The sequence below is a fragment of the Aureococcus anophagefferens genome (genome assembly GCF_000186865.1).
Source record: "Aureococcus anophagefferens unplaced genomic scaffold AURANscaffold_11, whole genome shotgun sequence".
Classification (NCBI taxonomy): domain Eukaryota; class Pelagophyceae; order Pelagomonadales; family Pelagomonadaceae; genus Aureococcus; species Aureococcus anophagefferens.
The window spans coordinates 438,574-453,995 of NW_008705571.1; the positions used below are offsets into that span (position 1 = coordinate 438,574).

At 74.2% G+C, this 15,422-nt stretch overlaps 3 protein-coding genes across 3 annotated transcripts; 1 reads left to right on the plus strand and 2 right to left on the minus strand.

Annotated features, from left to right (window-relative positions):
- Window positions 1-8,345: 8,345 nt before the first annotated feature.
- On the minus strand, window positions 8,346-10,008 carry AURANDRAFT_64649 (hypothetical protein; the record flags this gene model as incomplete). The annotated part of the gene is made up of 2 exons (XM_009039509.1): window positions 8,346-9,870; window positions 9,902-10,008. The coding sequence occupies 2 exons, from the start codon at window positions 10,006-10,008 to the stop codon at window positions 8,346-8,348; spliced, it is 1,632 nt and encodes a 543-aa protein (XP_009037757.1).
- A 1,269-nt stretch (window positions 10,009-11,277) lies between these two features.
- On the minus strand, window positions 11,278-12,855 carry AURANDRAFT_64650 (hypothetical protein; the record flags this gene model as incomplete). The annotated part of the gene is made up of 3 exons (XM_009039508.1): window positions 11,278-12,199; window positions 12,261-12,560; window positions 12,614-12,855. The coding sequence occupies 3 exons, from the start codon at window positions 12,853-12,855 to the stop codon at window positions 11,278-11,280; spliced, it is 1,464 nt and encodes a 487-aa protein (XP_009037756.1).
- Window positions 12,856-13,708: 853 nt separating this feature from the next.
- On the plus strand, window positions 13,709-14,962 carry AURANDRAFT_1722 (hypothetical protein; the record flags this gene model as incomplete). Its single annotated transcript, XM_009039241.1, has 1 exon — window positions 13,709-14,962. A coding segment is annotated over one exon (1,254 nt), but the record flags the coding sequence as incomplete, so codon positions are not given.
- Window positions 14,963-15,422: the final 460 nt, after the last annotated feature.

Genomic DNA, 15,422 nt, shown 5'->3' on the forward strand with positions numbered 1-15,422 from the left:
ACAACCTGGACACGGGCGAGACGACGTGGGAGCGGCCCGAGGTCGAGGAGGAGGAGGAAGACGAGGAGGAAGAAGAAGAGGAGGACGACGACGACGAGGGCTGGGCCATGCGCGCGGCGCGGCACCACTACGAGGGCGGCGTCGCGCACGACGAGCCGACGCTGCACCCGGCCGACGAGCTCCGCGCGGCCGTCGAGCCCATCGCGTACGAGCCCGCGGAACGGGCCGAGGGCCGGGGGCTCTTCCCCGCGGCGTCGCCCTACGGCGACGCGACGCCCCGCCACGACGACGACGACGAGGCCGACGCGCCGCGCCGGTCGTCGGCGTCGAAGCTCTTCGGCGTCTCGGCCGTCGCCGAAGAGGAGGAGGAGCGCGAGGAGCGCCGGTCCTCGGCCTCGAAGCTCTTCGGCGTCTCCGAGGTCGCCGACGAGGAGGAGGAGCCCCAGGAGCGGCGCTCTTCCGCCTCGAAGCTCTTCGGCGCGTCCGCGGAAGAAGACGAACCCCAGGAGCGGCGCTCTTCCGCCTCGAAGCTCTTCGGCGCGTCCGCGGAAGAAGACGAACCCCAGGAGCGCCGGTCTTCCGCCTCGAAGCTCTTCGGCGCGTCCGCGGACGACACGGACGAGGACGAGGCCGCGGACTCGTTCGGCTCGATGCCCGCGTTCGCGCTGCCGCCGACGCCCGTCGCGCACCACCAGGAGCCGCCGTCGTTCCCGAGCGCGGGCTTCCAGTCGAAGAAGAAGCGCATCCGCGACAGCTGCTACCAGCTCTTCTCGGCGCACCGGCCCAAGGCGTCCCTGCTCAAGGCCATGGCGCCGCTCGTCGGCCTCTTCAAGATCGTCCGCCTCGTCGAGCGGGGCCCGGAGCAGGAGGCCGCGCCGCCGCCGAGCGGCCGCCGGCGCATGTCCGTCGCCCAGTTCGCCAAGGTCTCCGTGCCCATCGACGCCTGGCACTTCATCGCGCCCCTCGGCGCGGTGCTCCGGGGGCTACGCGTCGACGAGAGCGAGTTCGGCTGGCTGTTCTGCAGCCAGGGCGGCCTGGAGACGCTCCTGCGGGCCATCGTGGTCATGCCCCAGCTCCCGGCGCACCGGGGCACGAAGGGCCGGGGCCTGCCCGTGGTCATGGCCGAGGCGCTCGTGCTCAAGTGCGTCGCCGCGCTCCTCCGCGACGAGGACGCGATCCTCGGCCTCGTGTCCGAGTCGACGGAGGACCTCGAGGCGCTCTTCGCCGACGTGCTCGTCGCGCGCAAGTCCTGGGTCCGCGTCGGCATCGTCGTGCGCACGCTCATCGCTTTGTGCGTGGGCGACCGGCCGGCGGACGGCGGCGGCGGCGACGACGCGGAGGACTTCGAGGACGCGTCGCCGTCGCGCGTCGCCTGGTCCGTCGTCGACGCGCTCGCGCGCTACGCCGGGCCCGAGTCGTCGGCGGCGTCGCTCCACAACGGCGCCATCGTGCCCGTCGTCGTGCCCTACGGCGAGGCGGGCGCGAAGAACGACCCGCCGCTCTCGCTCGCCGTCGCGCCGCCGCGGTTCTACGACCTCGCCATGCTGCTCCTGCCCATGGTGCCCCTGGCCGTCGCCCGCGCCGCCGTGCGCCTCCTGCGCGCCCTGGCGTCGTCCCTCGAGGCGCGCCGGGGCCGGCGGCGCGCGCGCGCGGAGATGTCGTACGCGATGCGCGTCGTCGCGGACGCGCACGGCATCGCGCGCGACGAGGGCGACGACGCGCGGCGCACGGGCGCCAAGACCTGCTTCTCGTGCTGCGCGCTACTATCCGTGCTGCGGCGCCGCGCGCGGAACCTCGCGCCCGACGCGGCCGCGGCGCCCGACCAGGCGACGCCGCCGCAGTCGCCGCCGTCGACGCCGACGGCGCCGCGCCGCGACCTCGTCACGCACCTCGGCGGCGACGAGGCCTCGCCGTCGGACGCCGGCAGCGCGCGGTCCGTGCGCTTCGGCGCCGTCACCTACAGCGACCCGCCGCCACTCGAAGCGCCCGCGGCGCCCGGCGGCGCGTGGGCCGAGGGCGAGGTCCACGCGGGCGAGACCCGCGCGTCGTCGGCGCGCCTCGACGCCGACGAGGACAGCGACGACGACGACGACCCGGACGAGAGCGAGGCCCTGCGCCTGCTCCGGGCCGTCGACGGCCTCGAGGCGGACGAGCGCGCGGACGCGGCGCTCGACGGCGGCGACCGCGCGGGGACGGCGCTCGCCGCCGTCGCCGACGCCGTCGAGGCCGCCCGCGTCGAGGCGGCGACGGACGGCCCCATCGCCGCGGCGCTCGTCGACGCCGTCGCCGCGTCCGTGCTCCGCGCGGCCGCCGGCGGCGCGACCGGCGCCGCGCTCCGCGACGCGCCCGCGTACCGGAGCGGCATCGCGGCCCTGAACGGCTGCGTCGCGCGCCTCGCCGTGCTGCGGCGGTCTGCCAAGGACGGCGTCGACGACGACAGCGTCCAGTGGCAGATCGAGACGTCGCGCGGCGCGGACGAGTTCGAGGAGGCCGAGAAGCGGCTCGAGGAGGCCGAGCGGGCCTACGCGGACCTGAGCCACCGCTGCGACCGCGCGCGGCGGGCCCACCAGCTGTTGCGCACGCACGGCGCCGCGCGCTGGCTCGCCGCGGTCCTCGACGCCAGCGACGGCGCGGAGGCCGCCGCGCGCGGCGGCGGCGCCGGGCCGGCGGCCGCGCCGGGCCGGCGCGCGAGCCGGCGCATGTCGCGGCGCGCGAGCGTCGCCCCGACCAAGGCCGCCCAGCGGCGGTCGTCGACCATCGTCACGGGCATCGCCGCGGCGCTGCCCGCGGAGAACGGCGCCGGCGCGATCGACGCGGCGCGGGCGCGGCTCGAGGACGAGCTCGCGAAGCTCGACGGCGAGCTCGCCCGCGACGACGCGCCGGACCGCGACGCCCTGGAAGCGCTGCGCGCCGTCGCGGCGCCCGTGGTCGCGGCCTTCGCCGACGGCGGCTCCACGAACTTCCAGCGGCGCGGCGCGGTCTGCGGCGCGCGGCGCGAGCTCGTCGCGGCCGTGCGCGAGGCCAACGCCTCGGCGTCGCAGCTGAGCGCCGCGGCGAGCCGCGCCGAGGCCGCCGTGGGGCGGTGGCGCAAGCGCCGCGACACGGCGCCGGGCCGCATGGCCGCGGAGGCGGAGCGCGAGGCAGGGCAGGACAAGGGTGATTCAACGTCGCTTCAACGTGAGTGTTCCGCGCGCGCCCGTTCTGGAAAAAGCATCCATGCTTCGAGACCGTTCCGAGAGATGATCGCTCGTCCAAAAATCAGCCGAAACGAGTGGAAACCGGCCGAGAGAGGAGCCTTTGAAGTTGGGAATTTCGCACTCTTGTCCTGCCCAGGCGCGAGGCGCGGTGGGCCGAGGGCGCGCGCGACTTCCAGCGCGCGTGCCTCACGGCGCTGCGGCGCTACCTGCCCGTGGACATCGGCGACCGCACGGCGGCGGCCGTGCGCGAGGCCGCCCGGGCGCGCTACGACGCCCAGCGGTGCGACGCGGCGGAGCCGGCGCCGCTCTTCCCGCTCCGGCTCTGCGAGCGGCTCGTCATGCGCAAGCTGCTGCGCGTCGCCGTGACCCACGGCGACGACATCAACGGCGGCGACTGGCTCCGGAGCGCCCGGAGCGACGCGCCCCACCGCCTGGTGGAGGAGTACACCTACGGCGAGCTCTGCGCGGTCTACGCGGCCGTGTCGTCGGCCGCGCCGCCGTCCGCGGAGGCCGACGTCGCCGCGGCGTCGGGCCGCGGCGGCGCCGTGCGCCGCTGGCGCGCGGCCCTGAGCACGACCCTGCGCCACCTGGAGAAGGAGAAGGGCCACCAGGCCGCGGACGCGGACGGCCGCGGGTCCGACGCGGCGGCCGCCGCGCTCCTCTACAACCAGGTCTACTTCTACCCGACGCACGACGAGGTCGGCGCCATGCTCACGCGCGCCGAGAAGCCCGGCCGCGTGCTCGCGGCGAAGGCGCAGGCCTTCGAAGCCGCCGAGGCCGACGTCGACGCCGCGCGAGAGACGCGCGACGCGCACACGGCCGCGGCGCGGAAGCACCTCCGCGCGTCCAAGGCCCCGGACGCCGACGGCTCGCACGCCGCCGCCTACGAGGCCGCGCGCAAGGAGACGGCCGACGCGAGCGACCGCTACCGGAGCGCCTGCAAGGCGCGCGACGCCGCGAGGGCCGCGCGCGACGTCGCCGCGCGCGAGGCCGAGAAGCGCGACCCGGCGCCCGCGCTCGCCGAGTGCGCGGCGCTCGAGGCCTGCGGCCGCTGGGGCGAGCCCGTCGGCGCGCCCTTCGCCGCGGACCCGCCGCTGCTCACGGCCGCGGCGAAGCGCGCGGCCGCCGCGGCCGTGCTCGAGGCCAAGCGCGCGGCCGCGGGCGAGCCCCGGGCCGACGAGGCGCCGTCGCCGACGTCCAAGGCGCGCCAGTCCAAGGCGAACTTCGCCAAGAACCAGGCGGACCTGCTCAAGAACCTCAGCGGCCGGGGCCGCGCGTCGCGCGCCGCGTCCGAGCCGCCGCCCGTGGCCAAGAAGATGGACGTGAAGAAGCTCGCCGTCGCCCAGGACCTCGAGTCCATCTTCGGCGGCAAGGGCAGCATCGCCAAGCAGAAGCAGGCCCAGGACCGCGCGGACGCGAACGCGTGCCGGAGCGTCGGCAAGCTCGACCGCGAGTCGGCGATCTCCCAGGCGCTCGAGGGCATCTTCGGGGGCGCGAAGCCCGGGAGCGACGACAGCAAGCCCGTCGGCGAGGACCCGCGCTACAAGAAGTACTTCAAGATGGTCGCCATGCACCTGCCCCGCGCCGCCGTCGAGCAGAAGATGGTCGCCGAGGGCGTCGACCCCGCCGTCCTCGACCTCGACCCGACGAAGCCCCGGCCCGTGGAGCGCGGCTCCCGGCTCAAGCTCGAGGACATGGACGTCGTGAACAAGCTCGAGAGCCTCTTCGGCGGCAAGCCGCCGCCGCCCAGGGCCGCGGGCCCCGTCGGCGACGACCCGCGCTACAAAAAGTACTTCAAGATGCTCGCGATGCACCTGCCGCGCGGCGCCGTCGAGCAGAAGATGGCGAGCGAAGGTCTGGACCCGAAGATCCTCGACCTCGACCCGGCGAAGCCGCCGCCGGGCGACGACGCCAGGCCGCGCGGGACGAAGCTCAAGCTCGAGGACATGGACGTCGTCAACAAGCTCGAGAGCCTCTTCGGCGGCAAGCCGAAGCCGCGGTCCCGGTCCGAGCCGCCGCCGAAGGCGTCGCCGCCCGTCGGCAAGCTCGAAAAGGGCGCGATCCACGGCAAGCTCGAGGGGCTCTTCGGGGGCGCCAAGCCGAAGCCGCCGCCGCCGCCCGAGGGAGGCGCCGCGCCGGGCAAGCTCGACAAGAAGAAGTTCGCGAGCGTCACGGGCCTCTTCGACAAGCCGAAACCGCCGCCGCCGCAGCCGGGGAAGAAGGTCGGCAAGCTCGATAGGAACAAGTTTGCGAACGTGACGGCCGCGCTGGGGGGCGCGAAGCCGCCGCCGCCGCGGGACGAGCCTCCGCGGGTGTCGTCGGGCAAGCTCGACAAGAAGAAGTTCGCGAGCATCGGGGCGTTGTTCGGCGAGAAGCCCGCGGCGGCGGCGCCGGAGGCGCCGCGCGCGTCGGCGGGCAAGCTCGACAAGAAGAAGTTCGCGAGCATCGGGGCGCTGTTCGGCGAGAAGCCCGCGGCGGCGCCTCCGGAGGCGCCGCGCGCGTCGACGGGCAAGCTCGACAAAAAGCAATTCGCGAGCATCGGGGCGCTGTTCGGCGAGAAGCCCGCGGCGCCGGCGGCGCCGCGATCGTCGTCGGTCGGCAAGATCGACAAGCAAAAGTTCGGCAGCGTCGGCGCTCTGTTTGGCGCGAAACCGCCGAGCGACGAGCGCGCGTCGACGGGCAAGATCGACGCCGGCAAGGTCAGCGACTTCGGCGCGCTCTTTTCGGCGCGCGCGGCCGCGCCGGCCGCGCCCGCGCCCGCGCCGAAGCGGCCGCCGGGCTGGAAGCCGCCGCCGCCGCCGCCGACGCTCCGGCGCGCGAACTCGGAGGCGCCGCGGCGGAAGCCGCCGCCGCCGCCGCCGCGGTCCGCGAAACCGCCGTCGCCGGCGGAGAAGGCGAAGGCGGAGAAGGAGCGCGAGAAGCGCCACTACTCCAAGCTCTTCGCCCAGGGCCACGCGGACGAACCGCGGGAGCTCACGGCCGCGGAGAAGAGGTACGCGCGGCTCTTCGGAGGAGACTAAGAGCCGTTATTATTCGCGGTCTCGCCGCCGGGGATCTCGAAGTCCTCGAGGCGGAATTCGACTTCCTCGAAGTCCTCCAAGGCGCACGAGAAGGGCTCCGTGCGCGGCAGCGCCGGCGGCGGCAGCGCTGGCGCCGCCGCGGGCGGCGCGGGCGGCGGCGTCGTCTCCGCGCGCGGCGGCGGCGGCGGCGGCGACGGTTTCGCTCGTCGCCGCGCGGGCGCCGCCGCGGGCGGCTCCGCGGCCGCGCGCTTGCGCGACACCGGCGCCTTGGACGCCGCCGCGGCGGCGGCGATCCGCGCGAAGCCGGCGGACGACGACGACGACGCGCGCTTAAACGGAAAGCCCGCGGGATGGAGCGCGCTCAGGGTGATCTCGTCGCCCTGCTGGAAGGCGATTTCGCAGGCGAAAAAGACGCGGCCCTGCGGGAGCGCTGCGGAATTTTTTCCGTCCTCTTCTTGCACGCCCATTGGTCGTCGGCACTGCTCGCGGCGCGGAAGGCGCGCTCAAAAGCTCGAGGGCCAGACCGATCAGCGTCAACGAAGCGCTGCATCGGTCGACGGTGCCGTCGGTGCGGTGCCGTCGAGCGAAGCGCCTCTACTCACAACTCGGCCTCGGTGCCGAGCTCTTGCGCCGCCATCTGCGGGCGTCGCGCGCGTGATCAGCCACAAAACCCTCGCATCAGACCCCTGAAAACTCCCAAAACCAAACAACCCAAAAATGCTCGCGGCTCGCGCCGCAAGGCGCGCCATACGACCACACCAACCCGCACGACAGTTCTCCGGCGGCCGCAAGGCGCCGGCGTGGATGCGGGCGCAGCGGCAGCGGCGGCCGCCCGGGCGGAGCCCCGCGGCGGCCGCGGAGCCCGTGGAGGTCATCGAGCCGGCCGCGGCGGCGTCGCGGATCCGGCCCGCGGCGGAGGCGGCCGTCGCGCAGATCCAGAGCATGAACTGGACCGCGCTCCAGAGCTCCATGAGCTCGCAGCTCCTCCAGAACATCAAGCAGCGGAGCGAGCGCCAGTGGCGCATGATCGCCGCGGCGGCCGCCGTGCTCGCGTTCTGCGGCTACGTCTTCCGCCGCGACATCAAGCAGCGCGCGTCCGAGGAGGCCGCGGAGCTCGGCGCGCTGACGATGAGCCACGAGTCCGTGCGCGCCGAGGTCCAGTCCATCGGCAAGTTCCTCGCCCACGAGATCCTCCACGACCCGAGCGTGTCCGCGGCGGCGACGACGCTCGTCGCGGACGTCATCCGCCGCGAGTCGACGAAGCAGGCGTTTTTGGATCTCGTGCTGTGGACGCTCGAGCGCGACGCGACGCGGTCGCTCGTGCGGGACCAGCTCCGCGCCGTCGTCGGCGACCTCTGCCGGGACGACTTCACGCAGCTGCGCGTGTCCGAGCTGCTCGGCGCGGCGCTGGGCCGCGAGGCGACGCGCGACGCGGCGATCAACCTGGGCGCGGACCTACTCGTCGACGGCCGCACCGTTGACGCGTCCTCCGACCTGGCGCGGCGGTTGCTGGCGCGCGACGACGTGCGCCAGTCCCTCGAGGACGCCCTCGTCGACGCCTGCCACGGCGCGCTGTCCGACGCGGAGCTGCTCCGGCACGCGAAGACGGCGGCGTCGTCGACGCTCGCGAGCCGCGACGTGCAAAAGTCCGCGGGCGACGCCCTCTGGAACGCCTACAAGTACTCGCTGGGCCTCGGCCCGCGCCGCGCGAAGACCGCGCCGCCGGAGGACCCGCCGCCGCGGAACCCGGACCGCGAGCCGCGCGCGCCGCCGGAGCCGGCCGCGGCGCCCGCGCCCGCGGACGTCGACGCCTACGCCGCCGCGCACGCGGCCCTCGCCGCCGCGCCGGAGCCCAGTCCGCCCACCGTGGCGCTCGCGGCCTCGCCGGGCCCCGCGGCGCCCGCGGCCGCGGAGGCCGCCGCCAAGGCGGACGAGGACGCGTCGGAGCCGCCGGAGGCCGCCGCGGGCGGCGGCGCGGCGCCGCCGGAGCCGCCCGCGCCCGCGGCGCCCGCCGTGCCGACGAACTGGCGCGAGGCGGAGCTGCTCGCGCGGTCTAGCGGTTAGTTTCAAGGGAAGGTGGGGCGCGGTCTTCTAGGGAAGGTGGGGCGCGGTCTTCTAGCGGTTAGTTTCACGGAAAGGTCGGGCGCGCGAGCGGGCCGTCGGACGCGCTGAGGGGCCGCCAGCCCGACGTGGGCTGCTCCGCGTGGTGGAACGCGTCGCGGTGCTCCGCGAGCATGGCGCGCATCTGCGGGTTCGGGAGCGTCTGCGGATCGATGGGGTCGGAGATGGCGCACTTGCGCTCCGCGGACGAGCCCGAGAACGAGCTCAGGTTCTTGCCGTGCGTCGCGTGGATGAAGAGGCCGAAGTCGTCGTAGATGCGGTGCGTCGCGTTCGCGTGGACGACGCCGGCCTCCTCGCCGACGCCCGTGTCGACGAAGCTCAGGCAGTCCATGGTCGACCGGCGGAAGACGTAGAACTCGCCGCGCGCGTCGAGGTCCTCGTGCATGCGGAGCTCGTCCTTCGACACGTCGTAGCCGTGCGCCGCGGTCAGGACCGTCATCGTCGCGCCGGCGGCCGCCATGTGGCCGAGCACGGTGGACACGTACTGGGGCGCGTAGAGGTTGTCGTCGTCGAAGCAGACGACGAACTCGCCGCTGCAGTTCGCCAGGAGCGTGTTCCGCTTCGACCCCAAGCTCGGCTTCCCGACCTCGCCGTGCGCGTCCGTGCGGAAGTAGAGCACGCGCTCGTCCCTGAGATGCGCGAAGAAGCGGCTCTCGCGGTCCGTGTCCAGGACGAGCAGCTCCTTGTCGGCCCAGTCCTGCGCGACGAAGCACTTGTAGATCTGGTGGTGCAGGTGGTGCCGCGGGCCGAACGTCGGCACGATGATCGACACCCGTCCCGCCACGAAGCCCGGCGGCGGCGGCAACCGCGCCTCGCGCCCGAAGCCCTCGCCGCAGGCGCAGGCCAGCGACGTTCGACAGCCCCCGGAGACGCGCTCGCGGCGGTGGAGCTCGCGCTGGCGGTCCTTCGTCGCCGCGAAGCACGCCTCCACGGCCTTGTCCGGCTTGCGCTTCGCCGGCTTGCGCTTCGCCAGCGCCGCCGCCGAGCCGCCGTCCTCGCGGAAGCGCATGACCCGCAGATTCGGCCCGCCGGCGACGCCGCCAAGCGTCGGCCCCGCGTCCTCGGCGACGCCGTCGTGGAGCTCGTGGCTCGCCGAGTGGAACGTGTGCGGCGTCGGGCTCAGCGCCTTGGCCTTCATCCAGCCCACGGTGCGCCCGGCCTCCAGCGTGACCTCGACCCTGAGCCGCAGCTCGCCCGCGGCGTCGAAGCGCCGCGCGCCGGGCACGACGGCGACGAGCGCGCCGGGCGCGACGCCTCCGATCCGCGCGTCCGTGTCGCACCCCGCGAACACGGCGACGCTCGACGGCAGGCCCGACTCGTACCAGGGCTCGCCGTGCGCCTGCCAGATCGCGACGCCGCCCGCGCGCTCCTCGCCGGCCGCCCACGCGACGGCCGGGATCGCGAGCGCCGCCGCGCGCAGGTCCGCCGTCTTCGGCGCGCTCTTCTTCCGCGCCGCCGCGAAGGACCGGAACGACGACATCCGCCCCCCCAAAAAAGCCGCGCCGCCCGCGCAGCTCCCGCCGCCGCGCGCCCTAGGCGCGCAGCCGGCTCCCCGCCACGTACATGACGCGCACGGCGATGAAGTAGATGCCCAGCTGCATGAAGGTGCTCTTCACGGCCGCCCACTCCGCGTTCGACTTGGCCGCGCTCTTCTTCTTGATGACGAACATGGTGGTGCGCGCGGTGGCGGTCGGCTTTCGTCGATGGCGGTGGCAATGGACTTGGCGAAGCGCTCGGTGCTTTGATTGAGCCTTTGTTGAAGCGACATTGAACGGGCGCGCGCGCCGAATCGCACGAGGCCTGCCGCGCGCAAACCCGGCGTGACTCGTAGGCAGGCGGCCTCGGAACCGCTCGGCCGGCGCTGAGACAGCCTGGAGGCGCGCGGCCTTGCATGTCGCGCGCGCGCGTATTTCTTTTCGACAGCGGCATCTGGGTCCTGTCGGAGCATGCTCGGAGAACCGCAGATGGCAGTCGGTCGCCCAGACGCCGGACGGTACGTCTTCGCAGCCAATTTCGCGTCCACGTCGAAGTTGAATCTGGATGTTGCAGACGCTTAGGCTACGCTTGAAGCACGACACCACACAGAGCGATGTTGACCGCTTCTGCACCACGCGAGAGGCGCGCCCGCCCCCTTGCGCTCCTGGCGCTGCTCCTCGCGACAGCGCACGCGCTCCAACCCCCATCAACACGCCACCACACGCCCAAACAGAAGTTCGCGCCCGTCGACGCCGTCGTGGCCGAGCCCCTGGCGAAGGCGCCGGCGCGGCGCGCGTCGTTGAAGATCGCCGAGGACGACGCGGCGCCCATCGACCTCTTCTGCGCCGAGAGCGGGCGGCGCATCGCCTGCTTCCCCGGCGCCTTCGTGCGGCTCGCGGCGGACGACGCCGTCGTCGTCATCGCGACGCCGTGCGACACGCCCGTCGCGTTCGCGCCGTCCATCGACGACGACGACGAGGAGACGTGGGTCATCGTCCAGGACGACGACCCGCGCATGGACGCCGTCTTCAAGCGCGCGTCGGAGATCGTCGACGAGGAGCTCGACGACTGCCGCATGGTGCGGACGGCGCTCTTCCCGACGCTCCAGGGCGACCTGGACGACCAGTTCGAGGACGAGGACATGGACGACCTGAGCGCCTTGGACGACGAGGCGGACTTCGACGAGGAGGTCCTGTCGCTCATCGCGACCTTCGACGTCGAGGAGCTCGGCCACGCGTACGACATGATGAGGATCGAGCAGGTCTACCAGCTCCTCGCGAAGAAGCGCGGCGACGAGTGGACGATCCTCGACGAGGCCGAGGCCGACGCCATCCGGCCCCGCATCGCCGAGATCATCGACGACCACGACGGCGACCTCGCCGACGAGATCAAGGTCGATTCGTAGAGCCCGCCGCTTCCTTCGCCCGCTTCGCCCGCCCCCTGTTTACAACGTCCGACCCCTTCTAGACGCGGATCTTGAGCTGGTGGCAGAGGGCGCACTGGCTCCGCACGGGCTCGTTCTGCGCGTAGCAGAGCGAGCAGCGCCAGCCCGACGCCGCGGCGGGCGACGGCCGCGACCGGGCGCGGAGCTTGGGCGGCGCGGCGGGCGTCTCGAGCGCGCCGCGGAAGTCCGGCGGCGGCGGCGCGGCGACGGACGGGGCGCCGCCGCCGCGGTACTTGTCGCGCCACTGGCTCAGCTTCGCGGAGATGGACGGCGTGACGACGGCCGGCGAGTCGCCGCGCGTCGCCGCGCGGCCGAGCGCGCCCGTGAACGCGCCGGCCTGCTCCGCGGGCGTCGACGGCGAGATGCGCGCCGCGGGCGTGAACCGGGGCGACGCGTCGGACACGAAGGCCGGCGGCGTGACGCCGGGCGAGTCCGGCGGCGGCGGCGGCTGCCGCGGCGTGTACGCGGGCAGCGGCGCGGCCGCGAAGCGCGCGGCCTCGCGGAACGCCTCGGAGAAGCCCGCGCCGTCGGCCTCGCCCGCCGGCGCCGCGAGGCGCCGCGCGGGCGCCTCCGGCGCGGCGGCGTCGCTGTCCGCGCGCGGCCGCGGCGGCGCCGGCGCCGCGCGCGGCGGCGACGCGCGGACCGCGCGCGGCGGCGACGCGCGCACGGGCGAGTGCGACGGCACGGGCGACGCGCCGCCGCGCGGCGACCGCGAGAAGAGGTCGCGGCGCACGGGGCGGTCCCCGGGGCTCGCGCCGCGGTCCGGCGTGCCCGCGGCGCCGGGGCTGCCCGACCCGGCGGGCGGGCTGCCCTTGACGGGCGTCGCGCGCGCGCCGGGCGGCGACCGCGACTGCGGCGGCGACGTCGGCGACCAGCGCACCTTGCGCGGCGTCACGTTCTTCTCCTTGGGCGCCGGCGCCTTGATCTCCGACTTGGACGGCCTGCGGCGGCTTTCGGCGTCTCCGGGCGCCGACGCGGGGGACGCGGGGCCCGCGCGGCGACGGCGGCCGCGGCGGCGGCACGTAGGGGTGGTCGCCCTGCGTCTGCGCGCGGCTCCGCCCCGCCGAGGAGGGCACGGGCGACGCGGGCTGGCGCGACCGCGGCGGCACGGGCGACGCCGGCTGGCGCGACCGCGGCGTCGGCGCCCGGTCGACGGGGAGCGGCGACGCGGGCTGGCGCGACCGCCGCGCGCCGTCGAAGGGCACGGGCGAGACGGGCTGGCGCGACCGCGGCGTCGGCGCCTTGTCGTCGGCGGCGTGTCCGACGTTCTCGAGGCCGAAGCGCTCCTTCAGCGGCGTGCGCCTGCGGCGGGGGGGAGGTTTCGAAGACGGACGCGCCGGTCTTCAGCGACGCACCGGCGCTTCCGCGGCGTCGCGTCCTCGGCGGCCTCGGCGACCGTCGCCAGCGTTGGTTTGGGCGTTGATCCCTTGGGCGTCACGACGGGCTGCGCCGCCGACCGCCGCCAGCGGTGGAAGGCCTTGCTCCGCGCGAGGGCTGCCTCGACGATGACGCAGCGAGCGTCGAGCAGCGTGCTGAAGCCGCACAAGATCTCGTGCGTCTGGGCGTCCGTGAGCGTCACGTCCTGGTAGGAGGCCATCATCCCAGCGTTGGCTGCCCGAGTTCGAAACCAAAAAGCAACGACAGATTGTGGCTGGCCGGGGTCGCGCGGTTCGCGGCGGCGGTCGGTCGTCGTTGTCGATGGCGCTGCGACTGTTCCTTGGACCCATGCGCGACATAAGCCGGGTGCCCGGGCAGCGGTCTATGCGTCGTCTGAGATCGTCTCCGACGCGTGAGGGCTGTGGCAGTTTAGAAGTTCACTCGCACCCCTGGATCGCTGCCACAGCCGCGCCGTGAGGAGCTGCGCCAGCCAGGGCTCGAGCTCCACACTCGAGGCGGCGCCCGTGCGCGAGCAGGCGCCGGACACGAGAACAGGCACGCTGGCTCATCTCCCGCCCAAGCGCAAACGCGGCGGCCGGACACAAGGACTCATGCAGGGCTCCGCGCCGGCGCCCATCGACACGACGCCGCAGTCGGCGCGGCTGCGCAAGCTGCGCGCGACCGTGGAGAACGCGCTGCGGAACGAGATGGCGACGACGGCCGTCTGGTACGCGGACAAGCTCGTGACGCTGTCGCGCGGCAACGTCGAGGACGTGCTGCTCCTCGCGCGGAGCTTCTACGCGAGCGGCGACCACGCGCGGGCCGCGCGCGCGCTCGAGACGCGCAAGGCCTACGGGTCCGCGCGGCAGCCGGCGGCGCAGTTCGAGCGGGGCGTGACGGCGGCGTCCGCGGCGCCGGAGCTGCGCGCGCGGCTCCTCGCCGCGCGGTGCCTGGCCAAGTGCGGCCGCCACGCGGACTGCGTCGCGACGCTCGAGCCCGCGCTGAGCGCCGTCGAGGCCTTCGACTCCGGCGAGCTCGCCGGCCCGCCGGCGCCGCCGGCGGAGGGCGCCGGCGACGTCGACGACGACGACGGCGGCATCGACCTCGCCGCGGCCGCGTGCACGGTCGCGGGCGTCGCGTACGAGGCGCTCGAAAACCGGAGCCGCGCCGTGGCCTGGCTCGTGCGCGCGCTGCGCCTCGACGCGACCTGCAGCGAGGCGCTGACCTTCCTCGTCGAGCGGCGCCTGCTGAGCGCCGTCGAGGAGAAGCGGCTGCTGGGCGAGCTCCGCGCGGCTCTAACCGGCGACGACGACGCGTGGATCGCCGCGGTCTACGGCGCGCGGCTCTGCGTCCACGACGCGGAGCAGAGCGTCGAGGAGCGCTTCGGGGGCCTGGAGCGCGTCCACGGCCTCGGGGAGAACGCGGAGGTGCTCTGCGCGCGCGCGGAGCACTCGTACTACCAGCACGACTGCCGCGGCGCGCACGCGCTCGCGAGGCGCGTCTACGGCGCGGACCCCTACGACTTCGCCTGCGTGCCCGTCTACCTGGCGTCCATGGTCGAATTGGGGTTGAAGCACGAGCTCTTCTACTGCGCCCACGAGCTCGTGCGGGCCTACCCGAAGCACGCGGCGTCGTGGTTCGCCGTCGGCTGCTACTACCTCCTCGTGGGCAAGAACGACGCGGCCCAGCGCTACTTCCACAAGTCGGCGAAGCTGGCGCCGCGCTTCGCGCCGGCCTGGATCGGCTTCGGCAACGCCTTCGCGGCCCAGGACGAGAGCGAGCAGGCCATGGCCGCGTACCGGTCCGCGAGCCGGCTCTTCCAGGGGTCGCACGTGCCCCTCATGTTCATCGGCATGGAGTACCTGCGCACGAACAACCTGCCGCTGGCGAAGCACTTCCTGCGCGGCGCGCGCAAGCTCTGCGGCAGCGATCCCATGGTCCTCAACGAGCTCGGCGTCGTCGAGCTCCGCCAGGGCCTCTACGCGGACGCGGAGCAGACGTTCAGCGACGTGCTCGTGCTCTTCGAGCGCCTCCCGGACCGGTCGCCGCTGAAGTCGGCCTGCGAGAGCTCGGTCTTCAACTTGGCCCAGACCTACCGGAAGATGAAGCGCTTCGACGACGCCGCGCGCTACTTCGAGCTCGCGCTCGCGCTCAAGCCGGGAGACGCGGCGATCCGCGGCGCGCTCGGCGTCACGCTCCACGCGCTCGGCGGCGCCCACGTCCACAAGGCCGTCGAGTGCTACCACACGGCCCTCGCCATGCGGCCCGACGACACCTTCTGCTCCGAGATGCTCTCGCGCGCGCTCCGCGACGTCGCGGAGATGGGCGAGCTCTTCCCCGAGGACCCGGGCAAGGAGAAGGCCCACGTCGCCGAGCGGGCCCTCTTCTACTCCGCGCTCAAGCTCGACGACGCCGACGACGACGGCGCCATGGAGGAGGAGAAGGACAACTGATTCGGGGCTTAGTAATCGATAGCGCGCACGACGTCTAGTACCCGCCGGCGGCTTCCAGAAGTCGAGGATGATCGCCGCGACGCCGGGCGGCGCGCCGCGGCCGAACTTGTTCTTGAGGAACCTCGTGATGGCGCTACGGGGCGCCGTGAGCACGCGGCGGTAAATTTGCACGAAAGCTTCGTAGCCGCCCGCGTCGACGAGTTTGCGCGCGTAGCGCCAGGTCGGCGCGTTGCAGCCGAAGTCTTTGTGGTCACGGAGAGCGTCGAGGTCGATGGTGGCGCCCGCGCGGAGCAGCATTCCAAGGATGTGGCGACGCTCGATGTATTCACCGAGG